Here is a 25259-nt window from a genome sequence, read left to right on the forward strand (position 1 = left end):
GAGTTGTGGAAGAAAGGAAAGTGTCAGGTGTCCACCCAGTGTCAGTTTTTTCGAGGCCGGTCTGGATGCGACCTGCTTTTCTTTCAGTGTTGCCACCTTTCGGAGATCCGTTTTCTCCACACTAGGCCCCTGAAGGTGTCTCCGGAGGCAATTAGTGCTGTGTCGCTCCTCTTGCCCAGTGTCAGCCCTGCCAGAAGGTTGAGCCTGTTTTAAACTGGCATGCTTTTTAAAAATGCTGTACTGACTTCAGCCTCATGGTTTTTCTAATCTTTTTTTGTAAATTCTGAGGGTTCTTCCCCAAAGAACCCAAACTCACTGCCTCCGAGTCAGCGCTGACTCACCATGACCCTGTAGGACAGGGTAGAATTGTCCCCGCGGGTTTCCGAGGCTGTCATGCTTTACGGGAGCAGCAGCCTCATCTTTCTCCCATGGAGCACCTGGTGGTTTTGAACAGCTGACCTTGCAGTTAGCCCAGTGCATAACCACGACGCCTCCAAGGCCCCTCGCAGAGGGAGCTTAAGGACGAATATTTCCTATGACGAACAATTGTCTGATGTTTTACAATTCCTTCACTCTTACTTCTTTTTTTTTTTTTTCAATTCAGTACAGTTACATTTCAGCCATCATATGTATAACACGATGGTCCCGGTTTTTAGAATATTAAGATGATTTCCTTTGGTCTTATATAAGGGATCCTGGTGGTGTTAGTAAGTTATGTGTTGATGTGCTCAGCACGAGGTCAGCAGTTCGAAACCATCAGCTCAGGGCCAAAATAAAGCCTCCTACTTCTGTAAAGATTTAGTCTCAGAAACCCACAGGGTGACTACGGGTCAGCATCAAGTGAAGGCAGTGAATCTGGCTGAGTTAGTTTTATGGGCACTGTGGGACAGGCATTGGGTTGCTGACAGAAAGGTCAGCGGTTCAAACCCATCAGCCGCTCCCTGGGAGAATGAGGAGACTGGCTGCTCCTGTAAGGATTTAGAGTCTTGGGAACTCCCTATTGGGTCGCTGTGAGGGGCTTCACTTGATGCTGTGGGCGGTAGTGAGTAGAGTTAACGTCTCAGATGGAAACGACTAGAATCTGGAATGTGGGGCTTGGGGGTGATGCTTCTTCCTGCACGTTGCTGTGTAGCTGTTTTTAAGAGTGGCGTTGTTCACGGTGGAGTCTCAGGTAACTCACACAGTCAGCTGCTACGGCCCGGGGTTTGAGCTTGCCCGGGGTACCTCAGAAGAAAGGCCTGGTGATCTCCTTTACAGACATCGGCCCTTAAAAATTTTGTGGGATTTTGAACTCAGGGCGTCACGAGTCAGAAGGACAACTATGTGTCTGAAACACTTATGCAGAGTGTCCTGGGACTCGGCCTCGCAGGCGGGGGAAACTGGGTTGGGGGGTGGTCAGTGCCCCCTTTGTCTCTCTGTCTTTCTTGGGGGTGTCCTCTTCCTCAGGCGGCCCACATCCTTGGCCTTTTTCTTCCCCCACGGACTTCCTAATAGTCAGGGAGCGGCATCTGACCGAGGCGCCATCATCCACAAACAAGATGCTCTGGGCAGCGGCCACGTGCACATTCCTCTAACACTGACCTTGCATTGGGTCCTTCTTGGTTCCAAAGTGTTTGCTTTTCAACCTTGAGCCTTGGTGGTGCTTGGGCCAGCAGCTTGGGCCTCTCCGCAGCCCCTCCGTGTAGCCCTTGCATTGGGAATAACTGCTTCCTACCCCTCCCGATGCCTTATAGGACGTCACCCCAGAAATCTTCCTCGCTGTGCTGAGAGGGGACGCAGAAGCGGTGAAGGGAAAAGGTTCTGGAAAAGTCTTGAAGAGGTAAGGTCTGGTTCGTGGAAACAGAATTGGTGTGTGTCCTCTCCAGGCCTACTGGCCGTGAGAGGGAACGGTGAGGGGGCCAGGGGAATGGAGGAGGGAGGAGGGACTCGGCCTGAGTGCAGACAGACCACCCAGGGCCGGTGGCTCCCCAGGGAGTCTGTCTCAGGCCTCAGTTCCCGGCTTCCTCTAGGACGGTTCCTCACCACACGCTCCACAGCCTTTATTTAACCTGCTCCCCCCTGGGGCCCGTGGTGCCGGTGCTGGCCTGTTCCTTTCCCAGCATCCTCCACACAGACAATGTGGCTCTCCTGCAGGCCGGTCATGTGGTAGGGCACCACCCTGCTGCCAGCCCCACGGGGAGAGCCGACTCGAACGGGTAGCTCGGACCTCCCTGCTGCTCGCTGTGCCAAGTGGCCAGCACTGTCCTTCCCGTATGCCCTGCCTGTCTCTGCGCCTCCAGAGGGTCTCACACACCTGGCAGTGGGGACATTTCTTCCTTTAGTGATGCTGCTTTCCCTTTATCTCCATTGAGACCTGAACACGTCACGTTTCCTAAAGTGCATTTGTGTACCCTAGAGGGAGGCCCAGCTTGGGTGACTCGGGCCAATACCTGCCACCCTGGATGGAGCAGCCCTCTGGGCAGAGCCCTGGCAAGGGCAGGCAGGCCGGAGGACAAGGCGCTTGAAGGGGCGGTGGTGGTGGGGCCTCGGGCTGCACCTCCGAGGACTGTCTGGGACAGACCCAGTGGCCTGAGGGCCTCACTCACACAAATGGAGGCCTCCCCTCCCCGGCCACGAGGTTCTGAGTAGTGAAAGAGGGGGCTCAGGATGACCAGCAGGCCCCTGGGCAGGCTCATCCTGCCGCCTGGCCGTGTGACTGGGTGGCCCTCGAGCCTCCCTTCTCAGTGTATGATGAGGGCAACTGTTGGAAGCAGCGGCGTGCGCTTTGGGTGGCCTCTGGCTCCCGGGTGGTGGGCGAGAGTCTGCCCCGTGCACCCACCTGCTGAGCCAGGCCTGCTTGTTTCTCTTGGCAGCGGCCCCCGAGACCACGTCTTTGTGTACTTCACTGACCACGGAGCCCCGGGGCTGCTGGCCTTCCCTAACGATGATGTGAGTGCTTCTTGGGCGGAGGGACGCGAGGCCTGTGTGCCGCGGCGGCAGCCCTAGGGGGCGCCTTTCTGTCAGCCGGCAGGGTGGGTCTGCAGGCCTGGCACTGCAGGGCCGGGGCCAAGCTTAGTGTTCAGGACTCTCCCAGCCTCTCGGCTGCTTTCCCTTAGATGTTCTTGTGGGAAATGCACACAGAACGCCCACCAGCCCTGTGGTCTGCACACACGCAGCTCAGTGACACTGATGATGTGCTGCAGGCCGAGAGACCTCTGTCCCCTCCTTTCCCATCACCCCCCCACCCCCCGTAAACTCACCAGCCCCCCAGGGCTCCCGCTAACCATTGCCAGTTGCCGCTGTCTATCTGATCTATCCTGGTGGCACGGTGGTTAAGTAATCTGCTACTTATCGAAAGGTGGGCAGTTTGAATCCAGCAGCGGCCCCACAGAAGAAAGATGAGGCGCCCTGCTTCTGTAAAGATTGCGGCCTTGGACCACCCTCCTTCGTGGGGCAGTCTCCCTCCTCTAGGGAATTGGTGGGACGGGGCAGGGGCGGGGTTAGCTGTCTCTTTAAAAGTGCTGCATGCTCACAGTGGACATTTGCACTAATTCAGCCAAACCGTCCTCTGGTTTTACCAACGCTCAGGTTCCCTTGTTCCTCTGCCCACATCGCAGCATCGTTGGACTGGGCAGTAGAGCCAAGGGCTGCCCTCTGAGGTGGGGGGGGGCAACTTCCTGCAGTCTTTTTCTAAGGGTGGGGATAAGAATTGATTAGGCAACCTGAGCACCCCCCCACTCATAGATACGACGATTTAGTCTGAACAGCGCTGTTCTTCCCCTTCAGCTAAGCGTGACGGACCTGAACAAGACCATCCACTTCATGTACAAACACAAGAAGTACCAGAAGGTAACACGCCCCAGGAGCCCGGCCCCGGCTCTGACTGGCTCCCCACCAACATGGGGTGGAAGAAGGGCTTGGAGAATTATCACAGGTGTTGGGCTCCCACTCTGGTCAGGGGGAGCCCCGCAGCAGCCTACGGAAGGCGGGGAGTGCTCTGGCTGGCATCAAAGGACGGAGGGGAAGGGGCCCAAGCCCTGCAGTGGGCAGGCGTGCCTTGGCTCCCACAGCTCCACTCTCTGTACCCATCTCTCACCCACGGACCATGAGTGCTCAGAGCTCTGCCGACGGGGCGGGGTTGGGGCAGGCAGCGACAGCCCCTGGCAGCTGAGCAATAGGCCAGGTGGCCTCCGTGAGGGGCGGGGCTGGAGGTGACAGCTCACTGAGCCCTCCTGCATCCCAGATGGTGTTCTACATCGAAGCCTGCGAGTCCGGGTCCATGATGAAGCACCTGCCCAATGACATCAATGGTGAGTGGCAGCTGCCGGGCTGGGCTGGTGACACCACCAGCCGTAGCAGGCACCTGGACCCGGCCCACGGCCCTCAGGTGACAGGTGGTGAGCGGGGCCCCAGGCCAGCTGCTTCCCCATTCTCTCCTTTGTGTGGCTTGTTGCTACTGCGTGATGCCCAGTCAGTCCCGACTCTGAGCGCCCCAATAGGACAGTGTCCCCCCGCTCCACTCCCCCCCTTGGATAGACAGATTGCCAGGTCTCCCTCCTGCAGACTGGCTGGTGGTGGAACCTCGGGGCCCCGTGACATGAGGCGCCGTGGTAAGGAGGCTTTGCCAGGCCGAGTGGTTTCGCCTTCCTCCCGCCCCACATGCAGCCCCCGGGGGGCGCAGGGACAGTGGTGGCTGGGCTGGTAGGTTCAGCCTCTCTTAAGTAGTTCTTCAGTAGAGGCTGGCTCTTTGTGGAAAGGGGTTAGGTCCAAATTCTTCATGTTTCTCCAAATTGTCCTCGTCGACGAGCTGCCCGTTCTGCACTTTATCCGGTCAGACCACGGCTGTAGAGTCAGAGGAGGACTGAGCTTCCTAGCTTCTCAAGGCCTGTTCTTTAGACTCATCTGGAAAACCAGGCCTTTCTTCTGAGCCACCTGGGCTGGCCTTGAGCCTCCAACCCTCAGCCAGCCAGCACCCAGGGGTGTCCCTGCACACACAAACCATGCACACAAATACCCCCCCATGCATAGCACACACTCTTACTCTCACATACCTGAGCTGACGATGGGCCCTGCACAGACATACACATCTTCTCTCTTGCTGACCGTGGGGCCCTGGACATGGACACGCACATATGCACACACGCGCACACACACACGGACACACGCGCGCACACACACGGTGGGGTGCTCCGATTTCACACACACACACACACACACACACACACGATGGGGTGCTCTGATTTGACTCCAGGAGGAGAAGGACTTGGGTCCAGCGTGAACCCCAGCAGGGGCCCATTGTAACCCAGCATCGTTCCCGCCCACCCCAGTGTATGCCACTACCGCTGCCAACCCCAGCGAGTCGTCGTACGCCTGCTACTATGACGAGGAGCGGGGCACGTACCTGGGGGACTGGTACAGCGTGAACTGGATGGAGGACTCTGACGTGGTGAGCCCTGGGTCTGGGCTGTGGGTGCTGAGGCAGAGCCGAGGGCTGGGACCTCAAGGGCACTCCGTTCTGTCGCTGTAGGAGGACCTGACAAAGGAGAGCCTCCACAGGCAGTACCAGCTGGTCAAGGCCCACACCAACACCAGCCACGTCATGCAGTACGGAAACAAGGTGCGTGGGGCCGGGGCGCGCGCGGTGGATCCATGTCACCGGGCCTGCCCCTCGGGTCTGACCACTGCCCCCGAGCAGCCCGCCTGGGCTTTGGAATGCTCGTTTACAAAGCGGTGAGGCTTTGGGCCTGCGTATTAGCCTCTCTGAGTCCGTGTCCTCGTTGGTCAGCACCCAAGAGGACACGGTCACTGAGTGTGAGATGGCCGTGGATTAGCACCCAACGGGGGTGGGCCCCAGACAGTAAGTGTGTACCCCGCTATGAGCCACCCGGGGTCCCAGCACCCCGGCTTCTCAGGGTCCTGCCTTGTCTCAAGCTGTACTTTGTCCTCAGCAGCCTTTGCCCTGCGTGTTAGAGGCTGTGTGCAGAGAGCTTAAACGGACATGCTCATCAGGGCCTTGCAGCGGGAGGCCGGGGCCTACGTGAAGCCTACCACTGGGGCTGCCCTGGTGACTTGCAGGGCAGCCCGCCGCACGCCGAGGTGCTTGCCAGCAGAGCCCTTTCTTTGGGTACCTGCCTCACTTTCTAGAACAGAGGTTTTCAACCTTCCTAATGCCGCGACCCTTTCATCCAGTTCCTCATGTGGTGGTGACCCCCCAACCATCAAATTATTTTCGTTGCTACTTCATCACTGTCATTTTGCTGCCCTTATGAATCGGGCCACCCCTGTGAGAGGGTCGTTGGACCCCCAAAGAGGATGCGACCCACAGGTTGAGAACCGCTGCCCTAGAAGAACTGTGAGCCGGTCAGTGCAGCTGCACCAGGGGCCGGTCTGGTCAGGTGCGGGTGCAGCCCCCTAGCTCCCAAGCACGGCGCCCCTCAGTGGGTCTCACCTCAGATCCCAGCTGGGCACAGTCCCCTCCTGCCTCCCTGCTCTGGTTAGTGGGGGACTAAGGGCGGACAGCAGGTAGGTGAGCAGGCTGGTAACTGCCTCACACCCCTCTGGTCCCAGCCCCGGTTGACGGAGCACCAGCATGCCCACCGCATGCATGAAGGGACCTCTGCCACTGCCAAAGCGACCAGACATCCAGGAAGCCGGCCACTGGCCGGGTTCAGATGCCCAGCAGGTCACTTTGCCTTCTGCTGAAAGTGACCTGCGTGTGGTAGGCTGACACCTCTGAGGAGAGGCTGGCCTCACTCCCCACCCGCTCGCCCTCTCTCCCCAGTCCATCTCCGCCATGAAGCTGATGCAGTTTCAGGGCATACAGCACAAGACCAGCTCGCCCATCTCCCTGCCTCCAGTCACGCACCTTGACCTCACCCCCAGCCCTGATGTACCCCTGATGATCTTGAAGAGGAAGCTCATGGTCACCAATGACCTGCACGAGTCCAGGGTGCTCCTCAGCAAGGTCAACAGGTACCTGGAGGTAAGTAGAGGGCAAAGTGGTAACTCCTGGCTCCCGGCTCTCTGCTGACCATCATCCATCGGGAGAAGGGCCAGGTGCCAGGATCTGGGGTCACCCTCTTTCCTTGAAAGGCAGAGTAGCATGCTGTACAGGGCCTACACACCCCTTAGTTCACGAGCATCTCCTCTCCCCTGAGTCACCCCTCTGGGAGTTGGGAGCAAAGAAACGGGCCTGTCGCTTCCAGACCCACTGTGTAGTTACAGTAGCCCCGTTGGCAGGAAGACCCCAAGTCCTAGAGCCCCAAATGCATCCTCACACTCCCCCGGGGCTCTCCTAGTCAGTGGCGGAGTCCGGCCTCCAGGGGCTTGTCGGTGGGTTTAGAGCCGGCCGGTGACTCTCGGGGTTCCAGCTCTGGGACCACAAGAGGGCGTGGACAGAGCCGCTGCACGATGTGCCATGATGCTTCTCCTTTCTGACCAAGCAAGCTCTGTAGCTCAGGCCTCGCAGCTCATTGGACGGTCCTGCACGCTGGGAGACCCCGCGGGAAGGTGCCAGACGGTGGGAGCCGTGAAAGCTCTGATTACACGGACTGCCTTGTTTCAAGACCCCCAGGTTCCCCGCCCTGCCATGGCCCAGCCTTGCTGCACACAGACCAGTGGTTGGGCATCTTGTGGCCTCGAGACCCCACTACCCACCACCCCCTGGGTTCCTCAGGCCAAAGTCCCAGTCTCTCGCCCAGACGGCAGCAAGTCTCTGTTGATTTCAGACTCACTTGAAAACCCTGCAGGCGAGGGCCAGGGCAGGGACTTGCCGTGAAATCAATGTGAAGCGGTTACCCTCTGGGGAAAGAATTTCCTCTCTGCCCTCTTATCTAACCATTTGATGACTTCCTGAACGGGGTACCGCAGCAGCGTCCCTCGGACCTAGATCTGCCTCTGCACGGGCTCCGAGGCCCTCTGCTTGGAGTTGGACAGCCGCCTGTGGGCGTAGTGGTAACGTGTTGGGCTGCTCACCTTGAGGTCGGCAGTTTGAAAACCACCAGCCACTCCTCTGGAGAAAGACGAGGCTTTCCACTCCTGTAAAGCGTTCCCGTCTCGGAAACCCATCGGGCAGTTCTACCCTGTCCTCCAGGGTGGGGGACTGTGAGTCGGTATCGACTCGTTGGTCCTGATTTTGGAAAGGATTCAAATTTATTTATTGTTCATTGCCGGCGTCTGGTGTTAACTTACTGTGAGCAGAGAAGCAGCACCACCTAGGCCGGCTCAGTGTTTCTCACGGACCTTTCAGAGCGCAGCCCCTGCGTAGCCATCCTGGGTGCCTGGCCACGTGTTCCATCCCGTCAGCTGCCTCAGTGTCTTGTCTTCAGGGCGGCCTTGAAACGAGGCGCCTCCCACAAGCATGTCTTCCTTCACAGGCGAGACACATCATGGAGAAGACCGTGCAGAAGATCCTGGCCTTGCTGGTGACGACTGAGGCCGAGCAGCAGCACGCTCTGTCCACGCGGGCGGAACTCACGCAGTACGACTGCTACCAGGAGGCTGCCATGTACTTCCGGACACACTGCTTCAATTGGCACTCCTCCACGGTGAGCCCAGAACGACCTGCCGCCCCCCACCCGCCTGCAGCCCCTGGGCCTGTGCAGCCCCTGGGCCCGGCCTCCTGGGCTGGCGTCCATGGGGCTCACAGGTCATCGCTGCCTCAAGGAAGTTCTGTGAGTGGGCGGTCCTAACTGACCAACCCATCACTCTCATCGCTGTTCAGTCGGCCAGGCATTCAAGGTTAGGGTCGGCACTGAGCTGGACGGTCCGGTTCCTTGCACTCTCCCTGTGGTGGGGCACCTGCCTTTGCCATGTGTGCTTCTGGTTTCTGTACCTGGTCCGCTCCTTTTAGACCCCCAAAGTGATTGCCTGACAACATACCGTGCCCCGACGTGGCCTGGGCAGCGTAAAGAAAGCTGTGTGCCCAGACAGGAGGGCACCCGCGTGTGTAGGGATTAGAATTCCACACCTACTGTGGGGAGATGCGGGTCAGTCCAGAACAGCCTCCTTGTAGACGGCGGAGGTCCACTGGGCGAGCGATGAGAAACGTGTTTGGAGGCTGTAGGTGGGGTGTGGGGAAGGGCTGTCCACATCCACTGGACCTAAGTCCCGGCTCCAGGACTCTGGGTGGTTCTGCATGTGGGACAGCAGGCCAAGTTGCATGGTTCAGACCTGTCCTGCTGGCTTCTCTTCACGCCAGGCTCTCCCTGCCAAGCCCTCAGCACTAGCGTCCCTCCCCCACCAGCCACCGTGCTTTCTCCCTTCTGGGTCCATGCTGACCCCTCCCCAAGGCCCCGCTTGGGGGTTTCAGATTGTCAGGCTCAGGGACCTTTTGCTGACTGCCAGTGCTTGCTCGGCTCCTTCTGGAACCTGCCGCCAAAGCTGCCAGTCGCCTGTCTCCAGATGCAGTCAGGCCCCAACTTCCAATGTATCTGAGTTACAAGAAACTGCCTGTCCTGTGCTACGTCGTTTTCCGTCCCATCCTTAGTCGCGTGCACCACGTGCTGTGCTGCAGCATGTGATTTGCTGAGAGCCATTCTCCTGCCAACCCCCAAAGACAACGACCAGATTCAAAAAGATCCAGATAACCCAACCCCCTGCTGCCGCCACATCGATTCCCACAGCAGACCTGCTCCTTAGGGTTTCCGAGACTGCCCCTCGTGTGTGTGTGTGTGTTTCATGATCAACTCTCTCTAGTCTAGGGACTCAGAAAGTCTGAGTGTCCATTCTGGTCTCTCGTGTTTACTTTGAAGTCTATATTTATTGCAAATGAATATTGCCATGCCTGCTGGGATGTTTTGGGTTGTCATTGGCCTGGTAGAGTTTTGCCATCCGTTGACTGCTTTTGTCTGTGGGCCTGAGGTGTGTCTCTTGAAGGCAGCAGAGGCATGGATGGGTCTGTTTCCTAATCCAGTGTGCTAATCTTTGTGTTCTCATTGGCGCACCTGGTCCATTGGCTTTCGCTGTTATTGTTGATACACAGTAGATTACTGTTGATACACAGTAGATTCGTTGGATACATGTGACATGAATTTGTTGCTGGAGATTGAAGCCCTCCAGGGGAGCAGACAGCCTCATTTTCTCCCTCTGAGTCACTGGAGGGGGGGTGGGGGGGGCGTATGCATACTCACCTGAGCTCCGCTCACTACCACCAGGGCTCGTGACTGGCCACAGGAAGGCAGAAATACTGAAAACAGGGTGGGCAAAGTATCCTCCTTATGCCAGAACTGACTTAGGATGGAGCGGGCAGGTGGGGAGCAGAGTACAGGGTCCCTGGCAAAGAGTGACGAGCTGACCGGGTGGTGGGCGGCTGCAGTCCGATTCCATGGTTTCGGTGGTCTTTCTTCCAGTACGAGTATGCCCTGAGACACCTGTACGTGCTGGTCAACCTCTGTGAGAAGCCCTATCCCACTGACAGGTGAGTCCGCTTTGGCAGGGCATGGGAACGGTGTCTTGCTTCTCCCTCCACCTGTGTTCCAGATACACCTGCCCTGGGAATCCCGACGCGCTGGGCCATGCTTGTTGGCGGGCGGGGTGGCTCCATCAGAGCACTTCCTGTTCTGTGCTGGACTCGGCCTGTCAGTCCGTCAGGGTTGACCCGACTCACAAACACTTCCTGCCTGTCTCCTACAGAATCACGGCGGCCATGGACAAAGTGTGCCGGGGTCACTACTGAAAAGCTGTCTTAGGGACACTTTTCCGAGTGTGAACACCTTCGTCTAGATTGGGAGACCCACCTTCGACTGAAGGGGTGGTGCAGGAAGAGCCCCCTCCCGCCTGCCCCCAGCCCTCCTGGAGAATGCAGTTGGGCCACACTCTCGTCCCAGGTGGCTTGCTCACCTTAACTTGTATGCCCAGCCTTGCTCCCGGTCACGCATGACGCTTTAGACAATGACCCACCTGGGCGGGGCAGCCCTCGGCGGAGAAGCACACTGGCTTTTGAGGAGGCTCCGTGACTCGCCCGTTGGAAGGAAGAAGATGGTTACTTTGGGTTCCCGTCTCCAGTGGAAGGAAGGTCTTTGCTCTGAGAAAGCACAGTGAGGCGAGGGTGCTCCTGAAACTGGAGCAGAATGAGTGTATGGAAGAGGGTGGTCCTGCGACCCACCCCCCACCCCCCGTGGAAACCTGTATCTTAGTGGACAACCCTTGAAAAAAATAAAGATTGGTCACTGAGCCCAGGGTTTCCTGAGGCTTGTGGTGTGTCTGCCTCCTCCCCGCCCCCCTCTGACGACCGTGCCATTCAGGGCTCAGGCTCTCTGTACTGAGGACTTGTCAGCCTCCAGGCTTGCTGCTCGCTGCCCCTGGGCCCTGCCCAGCCCCCCTGCTTCATCCTCCATGCGCAACACTTTGTTCAGCTTATTTCTGAATGACCCTCGATTTCCCACTCCCCCTGCCCCTCATTCGGTCTGTTACAGCAGGTGGGCACCCCTCCTTACACCCCCGGGCAGGAGGGCCCTTCGGTGGCCTTGGTGTCTTTCGCCCCAGAGCTGTGCACAAGGAGAATTGCTCACTCTACAGCTCTGCAGTGGGATTTGTTAGGCAATAAAAAGGACCCAGTCCCGCTGTGACACAGACGAACCCTGGAACATCATGCCGAGTGAAAGAAGCCCACTGCCATCTAGGTGATTCCGACCCAGAGCGACTCCATCGGATGCAGTAGAACTGCTTCTCCTGGAAGTCTTTACAGGAGCAGACAGACTGCTTTCTCCCGCGGAGCGCTTGGGGGAGTGGACACCTTGACTTTGTGGTTAGTAGCCAGGACTTACCTTGCAGTGCCACTGGGGCTCCATTCACAAGACGGCCTAGGATACTAGGAGGGCCACTTCACACAGTCGATGGAGACAGAATGAAAGATAATGGAATTTTCCCACGAACTTCACAAAGCCACCTTATAATGCACACAAACCAGTCTGCACGGGCACATTTTATTTTTTTTTAATTTTTTTAAAACGTTTTATTAGGGGCTCATACAACTCTTATCACAGTCCATACATATACATACTTCAATTGTGTAAAGCACATCTGTACATTCTTTGCCGTAATCATTTTCTTTTCTTTCTTTTTTTTTTTCCTTTTCTTTTTTTACATTTTATTAGGGACTCGTACAACTCTTATCACCATCCATACATATACATACATCAATTATATAAAGCACATCCATACATTCCCCGCCCCAATCATTCTCTAAGCATTTGCTCTCCTCTTAAGCCCTTTGCATCAGGTCCTCTTCCCCCCCCCTCCCTTCCCACTCCCCCCTCCCTCGTGTGCCCTTTATAATTTATACATCGTTATTTTGTCATATCTTGCTCTATCCGGAGTCCCCCCCCCTTCTCTGCCGTCCCTCTCCCAGGGAGGAGGTCACATGTGGATCCCTGTAATCAGTTCCCCTTTCCAACCCACTCACCCTACACTCTCCCAGCATCGCCCCTCACACCCTTGGTCCTGAAGGTATCATCCACCCTGGATTCCCTGTGTCTCCAGCCCTCATATGTACCAGTGTACAACCTCTGACGGGCACATTTTATACAGGCAGAAAGCAAATCCGTGAGAGGAGAGCTAGGGACCAGCAGAAGGCTGTGGGGAGGATGGGGGTGTGGTGTGTGTGTGTGTGTGTGTGTGTGTGTGTGTGTGTGTGTGTGTGTGTGTAAGTGGAAAGGGAGGGCTTTCTGGTTAACAGTGTCATTTGGGGATGAAAATGCTCTAAACTTGATTGTACTCATTACACAACTGAAAATAGGAAACACCACTGCATTGTGCGTCTCGAGTGGTGAATTGCAGGTATGTGTATGTTATCTCGTACAGCTGGTTTTTACAAAGCTATTATAAGCGGTTGCATAGATACAGAAGCAGAACTGTTTGTTTGGTTCTAGAGGTTAGAAGCGGGTCTCAGGCCTCCAGTAAATGACAGGCTTCCTCATTCACAAAGCTTAGCCCTTGTGTGAGGTTCACAGGCCTCTGGTAGCAGCAAGCACTTCCTCTTCACTCTACCGCTGTCTGCTGTTGTTAGCTAGTACGGTTTGTTGACCTGGTTAGGTGTGTCCCATAAGCCACCTGCACACTTAATCTGCCATCCCAAATCTGCAAGCATGTGCTTCAGGCACCAGAGCCACGAGGGACAGACATTCAGAGAAACACAGACATCCCCTTCCGCCCCAGAAACCTCAAATGTCACACTGGTTCTCGTCCATCTAGCCTCGCTCTGTCTAGAGTTTTGCAGAAAACCAAAACCAGTCACCGCCAACCTGACCCCAATATTTAGAGTTTATTTTGTGCTCAGTGAAAGTTAAGCTGTGAATTAGGTTCCTACTTAAACAATATCTACACTCGTTCAATCATATCAGTTACCTTTGCCAAGGTGGGCCCACTGTCTCATGACGAGTCCTGGGGGTTCTGTTCGCTGCACTCGCGTTTCCCTCCGGCTGGACTTTTCCCTCATGGTTAGGTGACATTGAGCCCGTCCCAGCTCCTGGTTCCCTGTGTACAATAGTACAAAACACTGCCTGGTTCTCTGCCATCCTCGGGGTTGTTGGCCTTTTGACTCTGATGTTGCAGCCACTGTGCCAGTCCATCTCGTTGAGGATCTTATTTTTCACTGCACCTCTATTTTACCAAGCAAGATGGCATTCCCCAGGGCCTGGTCCTTTTTTTATTTTAATTTTTTAATCGTTTTATTAGGGGCTCATACAGCTCTTATCACAATCCATACATGCATCAATTGTGTAAAGCACATTTGGATATTCATTGCCCTCATCATTCTGAAACATTTGCTCTCCACTAAGCCCCTGGCATCAGCTCCTCATTTTTCCCCTCCCTCCCCTCTCCCTTCCCTCATGAACCCTTGATAATTTATAAATTATTATTTTGTCATATCTTGTCCTGTCCAACGTCTCCCTTCACCCGCTTTTCTGTTGTCTGTCCCCCAGGGAGGAGGTTATATGTAGATCCTTGTAATCGGTTCCCCCTTTCCAATCCCCCTTCCTCCACCCTCTCAGTATCGCCACTTACACCACTGGTCCTGAAGGAATCATCTCTCCTGGATTCCCTGTGTTTCCAGTTCCTATCTGTACCAGAGTACATCCTCTGGTCTAGCCAGATTTGTAGGGTAGAATTGGGATAATGATAGAGGGGGTGGGGAGGAAGCATTTGGGAACTAGAGGAAAGTTGTATGTTTCATCATTGCTACATCGCACCCTGACTGGCATTGTCTCCTCCCTGAGACCCTTCTGTAAGGGGATGTCCAGTGGCCTACAAATGGGCTTTGGGTCTCCACATCCCCCCCCCATTCACAATGATAAGATTTTTTGTTCTGATGATGCCTTATACCTGATCTCTTCAACACCTCGTGATTGCACAGGCTGGTGTGCTTCTTCCATGTGGGCTTTGTTGCTTCTCAGCTAGATGGCCACTTGTTTACCTTCAAACCTTTAAGACCCCAGACACTACATCTTTTGATAGCTGGGCACCATCAGCTTTCTTCACCACATTTGCTTATTCACCCACTTTGTCTTCAGTGATTGTGTCAGGAAGGTGAGTGTCATAGAATGCCAATTTAATAGAAGAAAGTATTCTTGCATTGAGGGAGTACTTGAGTGGAGGCCCAATGTCCTTCTGCTACCTTAATACTAAACCTATGAATATATGATATAGATCTATATCCCTATCCTCATATATAAATATATTTACATATGTGCATGCTTTTATTTAGACCTCTATAAATGCCCTTTGCTTCCCAGCTCTTTCCTCTATTTCATTTGACTTTCCTCTTGTCCCACTATTATGCTTAGTCCTCACCAGGGTTTCAGCAATTCCTCTTGGTTACATTACCCTTGATCATGCCCTACCAGGCCTCCCACACCCTCTTCACCACCAATTTGGGTCACTTGTTCCCTTGTCCCTGGGTTTGTTAACACCACTGTCTTTCCCCCCACCTCCCCCTCTCCCATGTCCCCATGGAACTGTTGGACCCATTGTTTTTTCTTCCAGATTTTCCATCCAGCCTATCTTATTTAAACCTGCGATGATAACATGCACAAAAACAAGACAGAGAAAAACCAAGCAACAATATACAACAAAACAACAAACCAATGACAAAACAAAACACAAGAAAGAAAAGCTTGTAGTTAGTTCCAGGACTTTGCTGGTGGTCCTTTCTCGTAACACGTGAGGTGCAGTCTTACCACCCTTGCTTCTCAGGAGCATCCTGACTGCTGCTTCCAAGACAGATCTGTTCCTTTTCCCTGCAGTCCACGGCATGTTCATTCTTTCCCAGCACCGTGACTCAAGGGCATGGACTCCAGCCTTCCCGACTCATTGTCCAGCTGTAGCACGCCTACGAGGCACTTGAGAACAGCAGAGCGTGGATCAGGCACACTTACGTCCTTAAAGTGACATCTTTGCGTGTGGATACTTTGAAGAGATCGTAGGCTGTAGAATTCCCCAATGCAATATGTTGTTTGGTTTCTTGATTGGTGCTTCCGTGGGCGTTGACGATGGATCTAAGTCAAAGTGGAATCTGGCAGCGTCCATCTTCTCTCCATTTGTCATGATGCTGTTGACTGGTCCAGTTGTGAGGAGTTGTGTCTTCTTGATGTTGAGGGGTGCTGTCCACACTGAAGGTGGTCGTCTATGATCTGCAGTAAGAGTGTTCTCGTCTGTTTCGGCATGCCAAGTTGTGTCATCTACATACTGAAGATTGTTAGTGAGTCTTCCTCCAGTCCTGAGGCCACACCCATCAGATTGTCCAGCTTCTCAGATCATTTATTCAACGTACAGATTGAGTAAGCACGGTGAACGGATACAGACCCGACTCACCCTTCCCTGATTTTAAACCAGGCAGTATCTTCTTTTTGAATGACTGCCTCTTGGTTTTTATTTATTTGTTTGTTTTATTGGAGCACCATACTCAAGTGTAATTTCTTTTATATGCCAGTTCTCCATTAGCCCAGAGCTACTAACTACAAGGTCATTGGTTCAAACCCATCAAGCTACTCCATGGAAGAAGGATGCGGCTGTCAGCTCCTGTAAAGATGTTGTTGTTAGGTGCCATTGAGCAGTTCCAACACACAGTGACCCCATGCACAACAGAAGGAGGCACTGCCCGGCCCTGCGCCATCCTCACGATTGTACCTGTGCCTGAGCCCTTTGTTACAGCCATGGTGTCCACCCATCTCCTGTAGGGTATTCCCCTTCTTCATTGCCCTTCCACTTGACCAAGCAAGATGCCCTTCCCCAGGGACTGATCTCTCTGACAACACGTCCAAAGTATGTAAGACAGTCTCGCCATCCTTGCCTCTGAGGAGCACTCTGGCTGTGTTTCTTCCAAGATGGATCGGTTTGCCCTTTTAGCAGTCCAGGGTACTTGGAATAGTCTTCTCCAGCACCACAATTCAAATGCTTCAATTCTTCTTCAGTCTTCTTTATTCAAAGTCCAACTCTCACATGCACATGAGGTTAGTGGGAAATACCATGGCTTGGGTCAGGCCTCAATAATTTTGCTTTTCAACACTCTCAAGAGGTCTGTGCAGCAGATTTACTTAATACAACTCGTCTTGTGCTCTCTTGGCTGCAGCGTCTGTGAGCATTCATTGTGGATCCAAGCCAGACAAAATCCCCAACAGCCTGAACCTCTTCCCCATTTAGCATGATGTTACCTACTGGTCCAGTGTGAGGATTTGCGTTTTCTTTCCATTAAGTTGTTATTTGTACTGAAGACTGCAATCCTTGAGCTTCATCAGCAAGTGCTTCAAGTCCTCCTTGCTTCCAGCAAGCAAAGTTGTGTCATTTGCACAACGCAGGTTGTCAATAAGCTTTCCTCCGATCCTAACGCCACTTTCTTCTTCACGTGACTGAACTTCCCTCTTCCTTTGACTTGCATCATAGATTACAGCCTTGGAAACCCCACATGGGGGTCGATGAGTTGGAATCAACTCCAGCTGTTTTTTGTTTTTTTTAATTATGCCTATGTTCTAATTCTACTTTGTTTTTTTTAACCTTTCTATTATAAAATTGAAATAGAATGTTGAAAGTACCAAAGACTGCCGAAAGATCAAACAAATCTGTCTTGAAAGAAGTACAGCCAGAGGGCTTCTTAGAGGCAAGGATGGCAAGATTTGGTCTCCCATACTTTGGATCTGTTGGCAGGAGAGACCGGGCATTGTGCTTGGTAAAGGAGAGGGCGCCAAAAAGGAAGACCCCCAAGGAGATGGGTTAACGTGCGCGCAAACATAGAAACAAGCGTAACAACAGAGGACTCAAGCAGCAATTGTGAGCTTGGCTTAGGACCGGGTGGTGGTTGGTTCTGCTGTACACAGACAGGGTCGTTATGAGTTGGAACCGATTCAGAGGCACCCAACGACACTGTAGACGACAACCAAAGAAAGCAAACAGTTTGCTCAGTGACTTATATAAAGGAGGATTGTCTCAAGCACCCAGGTCAAGAAGTGATCTCAGCCGCTCTAGAAGGACCCCCCCCCTCTTTGTCCCCCATCCCAGTGGCAGCTCCAATCCCTAAGAGTAACCCCACCCCTAGGCTCCTGATGATGCGATGTCACTGATGTGTGCATTCCTGAGCGCTGGTGTTAAGTCAAGAGAAAGTCTGAGTTCTCTTTCCCTTACAATCAGTTCCTGGTGCAGAACCCAGACGTGTCTGCCGCTGAGCTCTCAGTGTGGGTTTTGCGGGTTGTGGCAGTGGGGGCAGTTCATATCCTCAGATCACCCAGCAGCTGGCTACAGAGGCTGGGGCAGACTTTGATCTGCAACCTTTGCCAAGTGTGTAGGTGCTGGGGTGTCCTTTACTCAGAGCCTTGGTGGTGCGGTCGTTAAAGTACTCAACTGCCAGCCAGAAGTTTGGTGGTTCAAACCCACCTGCTGCTCCTTGTGGGAACAATGATGCAGCCTGGTGCAGAGGAACAGTCCTGGAAAGCCTGCGAAGCCAGTCTACTCCATGCCCAGGGCCACTGCAAACTGGCCTCCACTCCAGGGCAGTGGGTCTGGGCCGGGGCTCAGTGTTTTTGACCCAAGGAGATTCGGTGGTGTAGTTGGTCACGCTTTGGGCTGCTAACTGCAAGGTCACCAGTTTGAAACCATCAGCAGCTTACTGTTTCTCTTTCATCCTCAGAACGTGACCTATGCCTCTCTGAAACATCCTTATGAACTCAGGGCTTTGAACTTCCCTGGCCAGTTCGAATCCACTGAGCTCTCATCAAAACCCAGATGGTACATCTCGGGCCAGTGCACCTCTCCAGGCTGGTTCCCGATCCCTATTGACTGGTGGGGGGCCCGGGTGAACCCAGATGGTTTCTTTGTCTCCTGGCTTCTCAGATGCCCCACTCTCATTGTGTGTATCCAGCCTCTAGAAGCAGGGAGACTGGACCTCCTCAAATGGCAAGCGGATCACAGGCCAGTGGGTGGGAAGTCTTGTAGATCCAGTGGCACTGTAAGCATCTCAGCACTGGCAGGGGTCTCCACGTGGCTTCTCCAGGTCCAGGGTTCTGGCTGCATCAGGGTAAGTCCATGCGGCTTCTCCTCAGGGATGTCTCACCCCAGGGAGTCAGCCTTGTCAGTAGAGAGTCTTCCAGGGAGTGAAGAGAATGTCTCCCACCTCCAAGGAGGAAATCCAAGAGTTCCCAGAATTCTCAGGCCATGCCCACACAGAGGCCTCATTAGTGATATTTTGATTGACAGGCCAGACTCCACCCCTTCACTCATAATAGGACATATTGGTTACTAACGGACTTAGGGACTTGATCTGGATTGGGCTGGGATGTTTTCTTAATGTGTAGTTGTTCTTGTATCTAAACCTCTTCTTTATACACATATGCGTGTTTATGAATTTATTTCTCTAGTCTACCCAGACTAACACAGAAACTCCAAACTCACTGCTTTCAAGTTCATTCTGACTCACAGTCGCCCTACAGGACAGGGTCAAACTGCCCCTGTGGGGTTACAAGACGGTAACTCTTTAGGGGAGTAGAAAGCCCTATCTTTCTCCAGCGAAGCTGCTGATTTCTAAAGATGGCTGGTGGCAAACCTGCCACCTCTTCCCTGGAGTGTGACATTCCTTTACTATCCCAGTCCCTGGAAAATGCAGTCCTCTGCCGGGAAAAGAGCTACATTGTCTCTAGTTAGTTCCAAGGCCGTTTGCTATGGAAATGCGCGGAACACAGTAAACCCAAACCAACTCACTGCCACCGAGTCAATGCCGACTCCTAGTGGCCCTGACACCACAACCAGGGGCTCATGCCTCTTCTCAGGGCTCCACACCCCCAGGCCCCCTGCCCACACACCTACACACCTTTTTTTTTTTCTTTTAACTTCTCATTGTGATTTGGGTGAGAGTTCACAGAGCAAATTGGTTTTCCATCCCCTAGTTTGCACACATTTTGTTTCGTGGCATTGACTGGAATCCCTGAGTGGCTCTTCCCATGGCCTCCTGAGCTTCACCCCACACCCCCCGGGACAATCGCTGCCCTTCTGGGCTTGTCTGGCGGCTCCCAGGAGTGCCGGCCTCCCTGTTTTTGTTTTATGTGGGATCCAGCCCACATGCCGATGGGTCCTAAGGGGATGGTTGTGTAATTGAAGGGAAGAAATTAGGAGGCAGACAAAAGTTTTGAAGTGCTGACCTCCTTCCTCCACGGTATCAGGAACTGAGCAGGAAAGAGAGAAAATGCATTCTTCACCAACTTACATAGTCTCGGACCTTATATAATGACAGGCAATCACATAGGTAACAAAGGGGGCAGTATATTGACCCTAGAGGTCCCTGAGTTCATTGGAGGAGTGACCTCACTCCCGTGTGGGGGCAGGTCAGGGGGGTGGCTGCCCCTGAGTGGGGGGGAACAGTAGCAACATGCTGCCAGCCAGATAGCTACCAGCCACGCACTGGTAAGAGGTAACGTGACGGTAGTACCATTATGGGAGGACATTGTGGGCATGGGTTTTAGTTAGGAGGATGTGGCAGGGACTCATCTCTAACTCCTAAGTGTGCAGGCCTCCCTCCCCCCAGAATCCTGGCCTCCCCGGCTTCTTAAGGATGAGAATAAAGAATTGGCTTACCCTCTCTCCCCAGTCCTCATCCCTACAGACTTACAGGCTGGCCTGTCTTCGGCCTGCAAGTTGAGTCCCAGGGTGGAGGTAAGCTCAGTTCCAAGCTTGAAGGGTGACTAAGGGATAAGTCTGTGGGGTCCCACCAGTGTCTAAGTCTGGTCTTTTTAAAAAATAATACTGAGTTTTGTTCCACGTCCCTCCCTCCCGGCCCCCAGGCCCTCTGATAGTACTCCTTTCTGAGGGTAGTAGTCATAGCGGGACACCATCTAGTATGTCTGCTCTCAGAGTTCTGGAGGCTGGGGTGCAGTCCAGGCCTCCCGCAGTGGCTCTCCCCCAGTGGGGAATCATGTCTTCCACAACCCCAGAGACCCCTGCCCTCATCACCCTGGTCACCAAACCCACTCTCCTCGAGTCCATTCTGACTCATGGTGACCCTATGGGACACAGGACAATTGCTCCTTTGGGTTTCTGAGGCTGTAAATCTTTACATAAGCAGACAGCTTCATCGTTCTCCCTGGATTGGCACGTGGGTTTGAACTGTTGGCCTTGGGGTTTAGCAGTATAATACATACCCCACTCCTCCCCCAGGGCTCCAAAACACTAATCACAGGAGGTTGAAATGCCCCTCCAGGTCAGGCACCCCTCTGCCTGAGCTCCCCTGGCTCACTCTGGAGACCAATAGGCTGCTTCCAGGTGGGCACAGTCCAAGGTGCCCAGCTTAATCATGGGGTCCAGCCTGGGGTGCCACTTCCACTTGCCCGCCACCATGCATGTACCCTGGGCGGTAGGCCTCCAGAATGATCTGGCAGCCTGGAGTCTATTTCCCTTCCCCAAAAGGCTTCCCCTGTCACCGCCCCACCCCCACTTTGGGCCTCAGTGACCCCTTCAAGGAGGAAAGAGGAAACGAGAGGGACAGTGGCTTGCTGAGGGGGCCGCTGCTTCCTGCTGCAGGCGTGCCCCACGCCCACTGCCCCATGACCCTGCAGAGCAGGGGACAGCGGGTTTTGGGGTCCGGCTGGCCGCACCAGCCTCTGTGCTCCAGATGTGACTACAGGGCAGCTGGGGAGGGGTATGGGTCACACTGGTCCAGGGCCCCTCCTGTCTGCCCACTGCACCACAGCTGGTCCTGGCTCAACACAGGTTTGTCTGTAACAAGGGCCAATTTGACGGGCCACGTAAGAACCAGGTGTGTCCAGGGTCAGTCTGATATTGCTTGCCTGCCTTTGGAGATGTTGCAGGGGGCAGTGCGACCAGGCCTGCTTCATCTTTCTGTTTCTTCTAGCCCCGCCAGCTTGGTTTCTGGCTGGGGCGTGGACAGAAAGGTATAGATGCCAGGTGAGCCTCCTGGCCTGTGACTGTCCCCTTTGGACATGCATATAGCTTTGGACTCAGCCCTGGTCATCTGCTGGCCACTGAGTCCATCGGCTCCCCACTTGAGGCTTAACTGACTAGGGTTCTCTCTGGCAGTTCTCCCCTGAATGCTGTCCAGGCAGGTGAGACCCCGACCCCAAGCCCAGGCCATCTGGCTGCATGTTCAGAACCTGCTTTGACCTCTCCAGGCAGTGTGACCTTGGGCAAGTCAGCCACCTCTTTGAGCTGGATGTGCTTGTCTATAAACACTCCCCCCAGAGGCGTGGCTACCAGCTAGCCAGGGCTGGGCAGATCTAGTGGGGGAAGGCTCCTCATTTGACCTATCCACCCCCAGTGGAGGTGCCAAGGTAAGAAATCCTTCAGGTTAGGAGGTCACAGATGGGGGCCAAGGATGGGAGCCACAGATGACCCAGCTGAGGGACAGAAGGGAGAGTACCCCAGGACTGAGAGGCGCCCCAGGGCAGTGCAGTATTTTGGAGGACAGAGCGGGCTGGGGCTGGGTGAGGGTGCACGTTCTTGCTATTTACCAATGGAGATGCTATTTTCAAAAGGGCTTTTATTAAACTGTCCCACGGCACCTCCTGCCCCCAGGGACAGGGCATTGTCCACATCCCTGTGGTTCAGGTATGACTCATCCATGTATCCAGATAGTTGGCCTCACTTGGGGGTCCTGGTGTGTGCTGGCTGCTCTGGGGGGTGGGAGGGGGTGCTCTGTAGGTGGGGTGCTGAGTACTGGTTGCAGAGGGCAGGCTCCATGCAGGGGGGCTGTCTCCCCAACACACTCCCTGAGATGTGCTCCTGAGTTATTGAAAACATCCTAGCTCCAGCCTGGAAAAAGAAGATGCAGCAATGGCTGGTCCTGGGGAAACCAGGTGGACAGCCTTCCTCAGGGGGCTGAGGGTGGGGCTGGGCAGGGGCATGGTCATGTGTGAGCAGGGGCAGTGAGGGCTTTGTTTGCTGCACTGGCTGGAGAGTCCCTTCCCTCTCTGGGCTTCCGTGTCCCTTTTTGGCTAGTGAAGACAGCGGCTCTCAGTGCTATGACTTTCCCTCAGCAAGCATCTTTGGCTGCAGCTTCATTTTTCACAATTGTCCTGGAGGTTGGCCTGTGCTTGCTCAGTGGGTTGTGTGCACGTGTGATGTGTTGGTATCCCTGATGGGAGTGTGTGTGCCCTGTCGTGTGCTCCGGTGTATGTGATCAGATGCAGGGACAAGTACATGTATGGGTGAGCATGGCTGTGGGTGAGTAGCAGGGGTGAGCAAGGGTGAGCCTGTGCCCCACCACCAGTCTCTGTAACTATTACCATCGGGTGTGGGGCCTCAGAGGAAGTTGGGCTCCCGCACGATGAGGCAGGGAGGACCCTCGCTGCCCCCACCACCATCCAGGGGCCGGTACACGAAGTGGAAGTCCAGCTTGGGCTCACTCCGAAGCAAATAGCCTTTGATGTGATGGGGCAGTGCCTCATCTGCCAACTGGAAGCAACGGCCGTCCACCAGCACAAAGAGCCGGTGATCCTGGGGCTGGGCCACCTCGAACTTCTCAGCACACTGTTCGCACAGTGCCTGGGCTGGGGTGTCTGCCCGAGACGCCAGCGTCCGGGACTGCTGCTCAGGTTCTAGGTAGGACACACAGATGAAGTCCTGCAGGGCGAGAGGGAGGGTCTGTGGTCAGTCCTGGGGCTGAGGGGGGGTGGACGGCCCATTGCACCCTACCCCTGTGCATCCCAGTGGGTGTCCTCTGCTCCTCTCTGCAAAGACTGGGGGTGGAGGGGTGGCTTTGAAGCTGGGACTGGGAGCCTTCTCTCTGGGCGCGCATCAGAAATGGGCTGATTGACAGTGTGCTTTATCTTTCCATGGAGGAGTGAGCGCTCCCCCTGCTGGTCAAATCATAGGTGAGTGTCCACCCACCCCAGTCCTCTTCCATACAGAGCCCCTGGCCCTCCAGGGGCAAGGCAGAGTGTGGAAGGGGGTGTGAGTAAAGTGGAGGTGCAGACCCCACCCCAAGTACCCCACAGTTCAGTCCCTTGGAAGCTCAGAACAGGCAGGTGGGGGCAGACAGGAAGGAAGTGGGTTTAGCAGCAAGGGTAGCCCTAAGAGTAAGGCAAGGCCAGCGGGCTAGAGTGTCCACACACTACCTCTGGCCTCCAGCAGCCCTGCCCCTTCCTCGACCTACCAGGTGCCCTGGTGGCCAAGTGAGTTATGAGCTGGGGTGTCCCTGCAGAGCCGCCGCTCTCCGGGAGAAAGGAGACTGTCAGGTCCAATAAAGAGTTCTACAGGGCTGCTTCTACCCTGTTCTATGGGGTCCATATGAGTTGGGGTGTTTTGGTTGTCCTTGTTCCCGCTGAACTTCCATTTCCCGGGTCAGAAACAGGACTGATGAGTCCTACGGCGTGGCTGTCGAAACCAACATCAAACGGGGCACACAGCCTACAACATGGCCCTTATCCTTTGCCCAACACCTGTAGGCAGGCCCATCCGAAATGGTGTGTGCCTGGGCGGGCTACCCCCTGGTGGAAGGAGTGATAACAGCAAGCTGGACTTAGCTCCAGGTCTGTCTCCCTTAATTAGGGCCACAGCCGGGCAGTGGCATAGTGGTTACCCATTGGGCTGCTAGCCATGAGGGCAGCAGTTTGAAACTACCAGCTGCTCTGCGGGGATAAATGCGGGCCTTCCTACTCCTGGAGAGAGTGACAGTCTCCGAAACTCATAGGGGGCAGTTCTACCCTTACAGGGGTGCTGTTAGTTGGCAACTACTCGACAGTATTGAGTGGTTTTGGAGTTTCGTGCTGGCTATATGACTCTGGTGGCTATGCATTGGGCTACTAGCCACAGAGTCGGCAGTTTGAGCCCACCAGCCGCTCCCGGGAGAGCTTTCTGCTCCCCTAACAGTTGATAACAGCAGACACCCACCCCAAGGCTGACTGTCCCTGTAAAGACTTACAGCCTCGGAAACCTAGGCTCTAGGGTCAGTAGGAGTTGGAATTGGCTCGATGGCAGGGACTTTTAAAATGTGTTTGTTTTGTTTTGGCACCTGCTGGTGGCTGTGGGGCTTTGGGGTTCGACTTCAGAAGGAGCACTACAGAGGCACTGAGTGTGGCTCCCCCCCCCCCCCAGGGCACTTGCCTCAGCTTCACCTACCTGTGAAGCTGCCTGACTTAGCATTTTTAAGAAGGGGCACTTGTGCCAGGTTTAGATCCAGAGTACCCACGCTCCCAGAGTTTGGGGAGGGGCAAACTGGGAGGGGCTGGGGGCAGTGGTGCCCTGGAGCTGACTCGTGGCCTCTTGTGTGCCTCTCTCCCCACCTCTGAGCTCAGTGATGCCAACGTTGGTGGGAGTATTCACACCATGAAAATTGGCAGAAGCAAAATTCAAGCCCTCCTCCTTTAAATTTTTTTTTCTTCCCGGAGAGCCAGCATCAGCAGGGGCTGGGGTCAGCTTAGCAGCTTAAAACCTATCGAAGGCCGAATCCATTTGGTTTGCAGCCTGTTCTGGCAGACAAACAGGCCAAGGAATGGGGAGAACACTTCTTTTTCAGGGCCACCCAGCAAGATAGCACAGACCTAGACCCTAAGATCGGGCCTCCTTCCTCACAGGCCTGGGCTCTGGCCGTGCAGGAGCCGGGTTCTAACTGGATTCTCCTGGCTTGGAATGCTGGCTTCACACTCTCAGCCCCAGCCCGAGCTTGGGGCCTGTCAAGTGAGACATAGACAGTCTCCTGGAGGAGACCCCTGCATAAGCTCGGCATCCCCACTCTGGCAGGGAGCCTGAGGAGGGTGGAGAACTGGGCTATCGCTCAGGAGGACCTATGGCAGCTGTGGGGAATCAGGAAGAGCAGAGCTGATGGAATGGGGTGTGGGCTGATGGGAATG

The 25259-nt window shown here is 54.7% G+C and overlaps 2 protein-coding genes across 2 annotated transcripts in view; one reads left to right on the forward strand and one right to left on the reverse strand.

Annotated features, from left to right (window-relative positions):
• Nucleotides 1–11151, forward strand: part of LGMN (legumain) — a 38717-nt gene extending 27566 nt beyond the window's left edge. The window contains exons 5-14 of the mRNA XM_075530655.1: nucleotides 1734–1819; nucleotides 2853–2928; nucleotides 3766–3828; nucleotides 4223–4289; nucleotides 5307–5425; nucleotides 5507–5596; nucleotides 6761–6961; nucleotides 8355–8525; nucleotides 10329–10396; nucleotides 10612–11151. Coding sequence (XP_075386770.1) covers nucleotides 1734–1819; nucleotides 2853–2928; nucleotides 3766–3828; nucleotides 4223–4289; nucleotides 5307–5425; nucleotides 5507–5596; nucleotides 6761–6961; nucleotides 8355–8525; nucleotides 10329–10396; nucleotides 10612–10654 — 984 coding nt within the window. The 3' untranslated portion in view covers nucleotides 10655–11151. The remainder of the gene's footprint in view (nucleotides 1–1733; nucleotides 1820–2852; nucleotides 2929–3765; nucleotides 3829–4222; nucleotides 4290–5306; nucleotides 5426–5506; nucleotides 5597–6760; nucleotides 6962–8354; nucleotides 8526–10328; nucleotides 10397–10611) is intronic.
• A 10781-nt stretch (nucleotides 11152–21932) lies between these two features.
• Nucleotides 21933–25259, reverse strand: part of RIN3 (Ras and Rab interactor 3) — a 102917-nt gene continuing 99590 nt past the window's right edge. Inside the window, exon 10 of the mRNA XM_075530972.1 lies at nucleotides 21933–23031. Within this exon, the coding sequence (XP_075387087.1) occupies nucleotides 22711–23031 (321 nt within the window). The 3' untranslated portion in view covers nucleotides 21933–22710. The remainder of the gene's footprint in view (nucleotides 23032–25259) is intronic.

Source organism: Tenrec ecaudatus, chromosome 14, assembly GCF_050624435.1.
Source record: "Tenrec ecaudatus isolate mTenEca1 chromosome 14, mTenEca1.hap1, whole genome shotgun sequence".
NCBI lineage: Eukaryota > Metazoa > Chordata > Mammalia > Afrosoricida > Tenrecidae > Tenrec > Tenrec ecaudatus.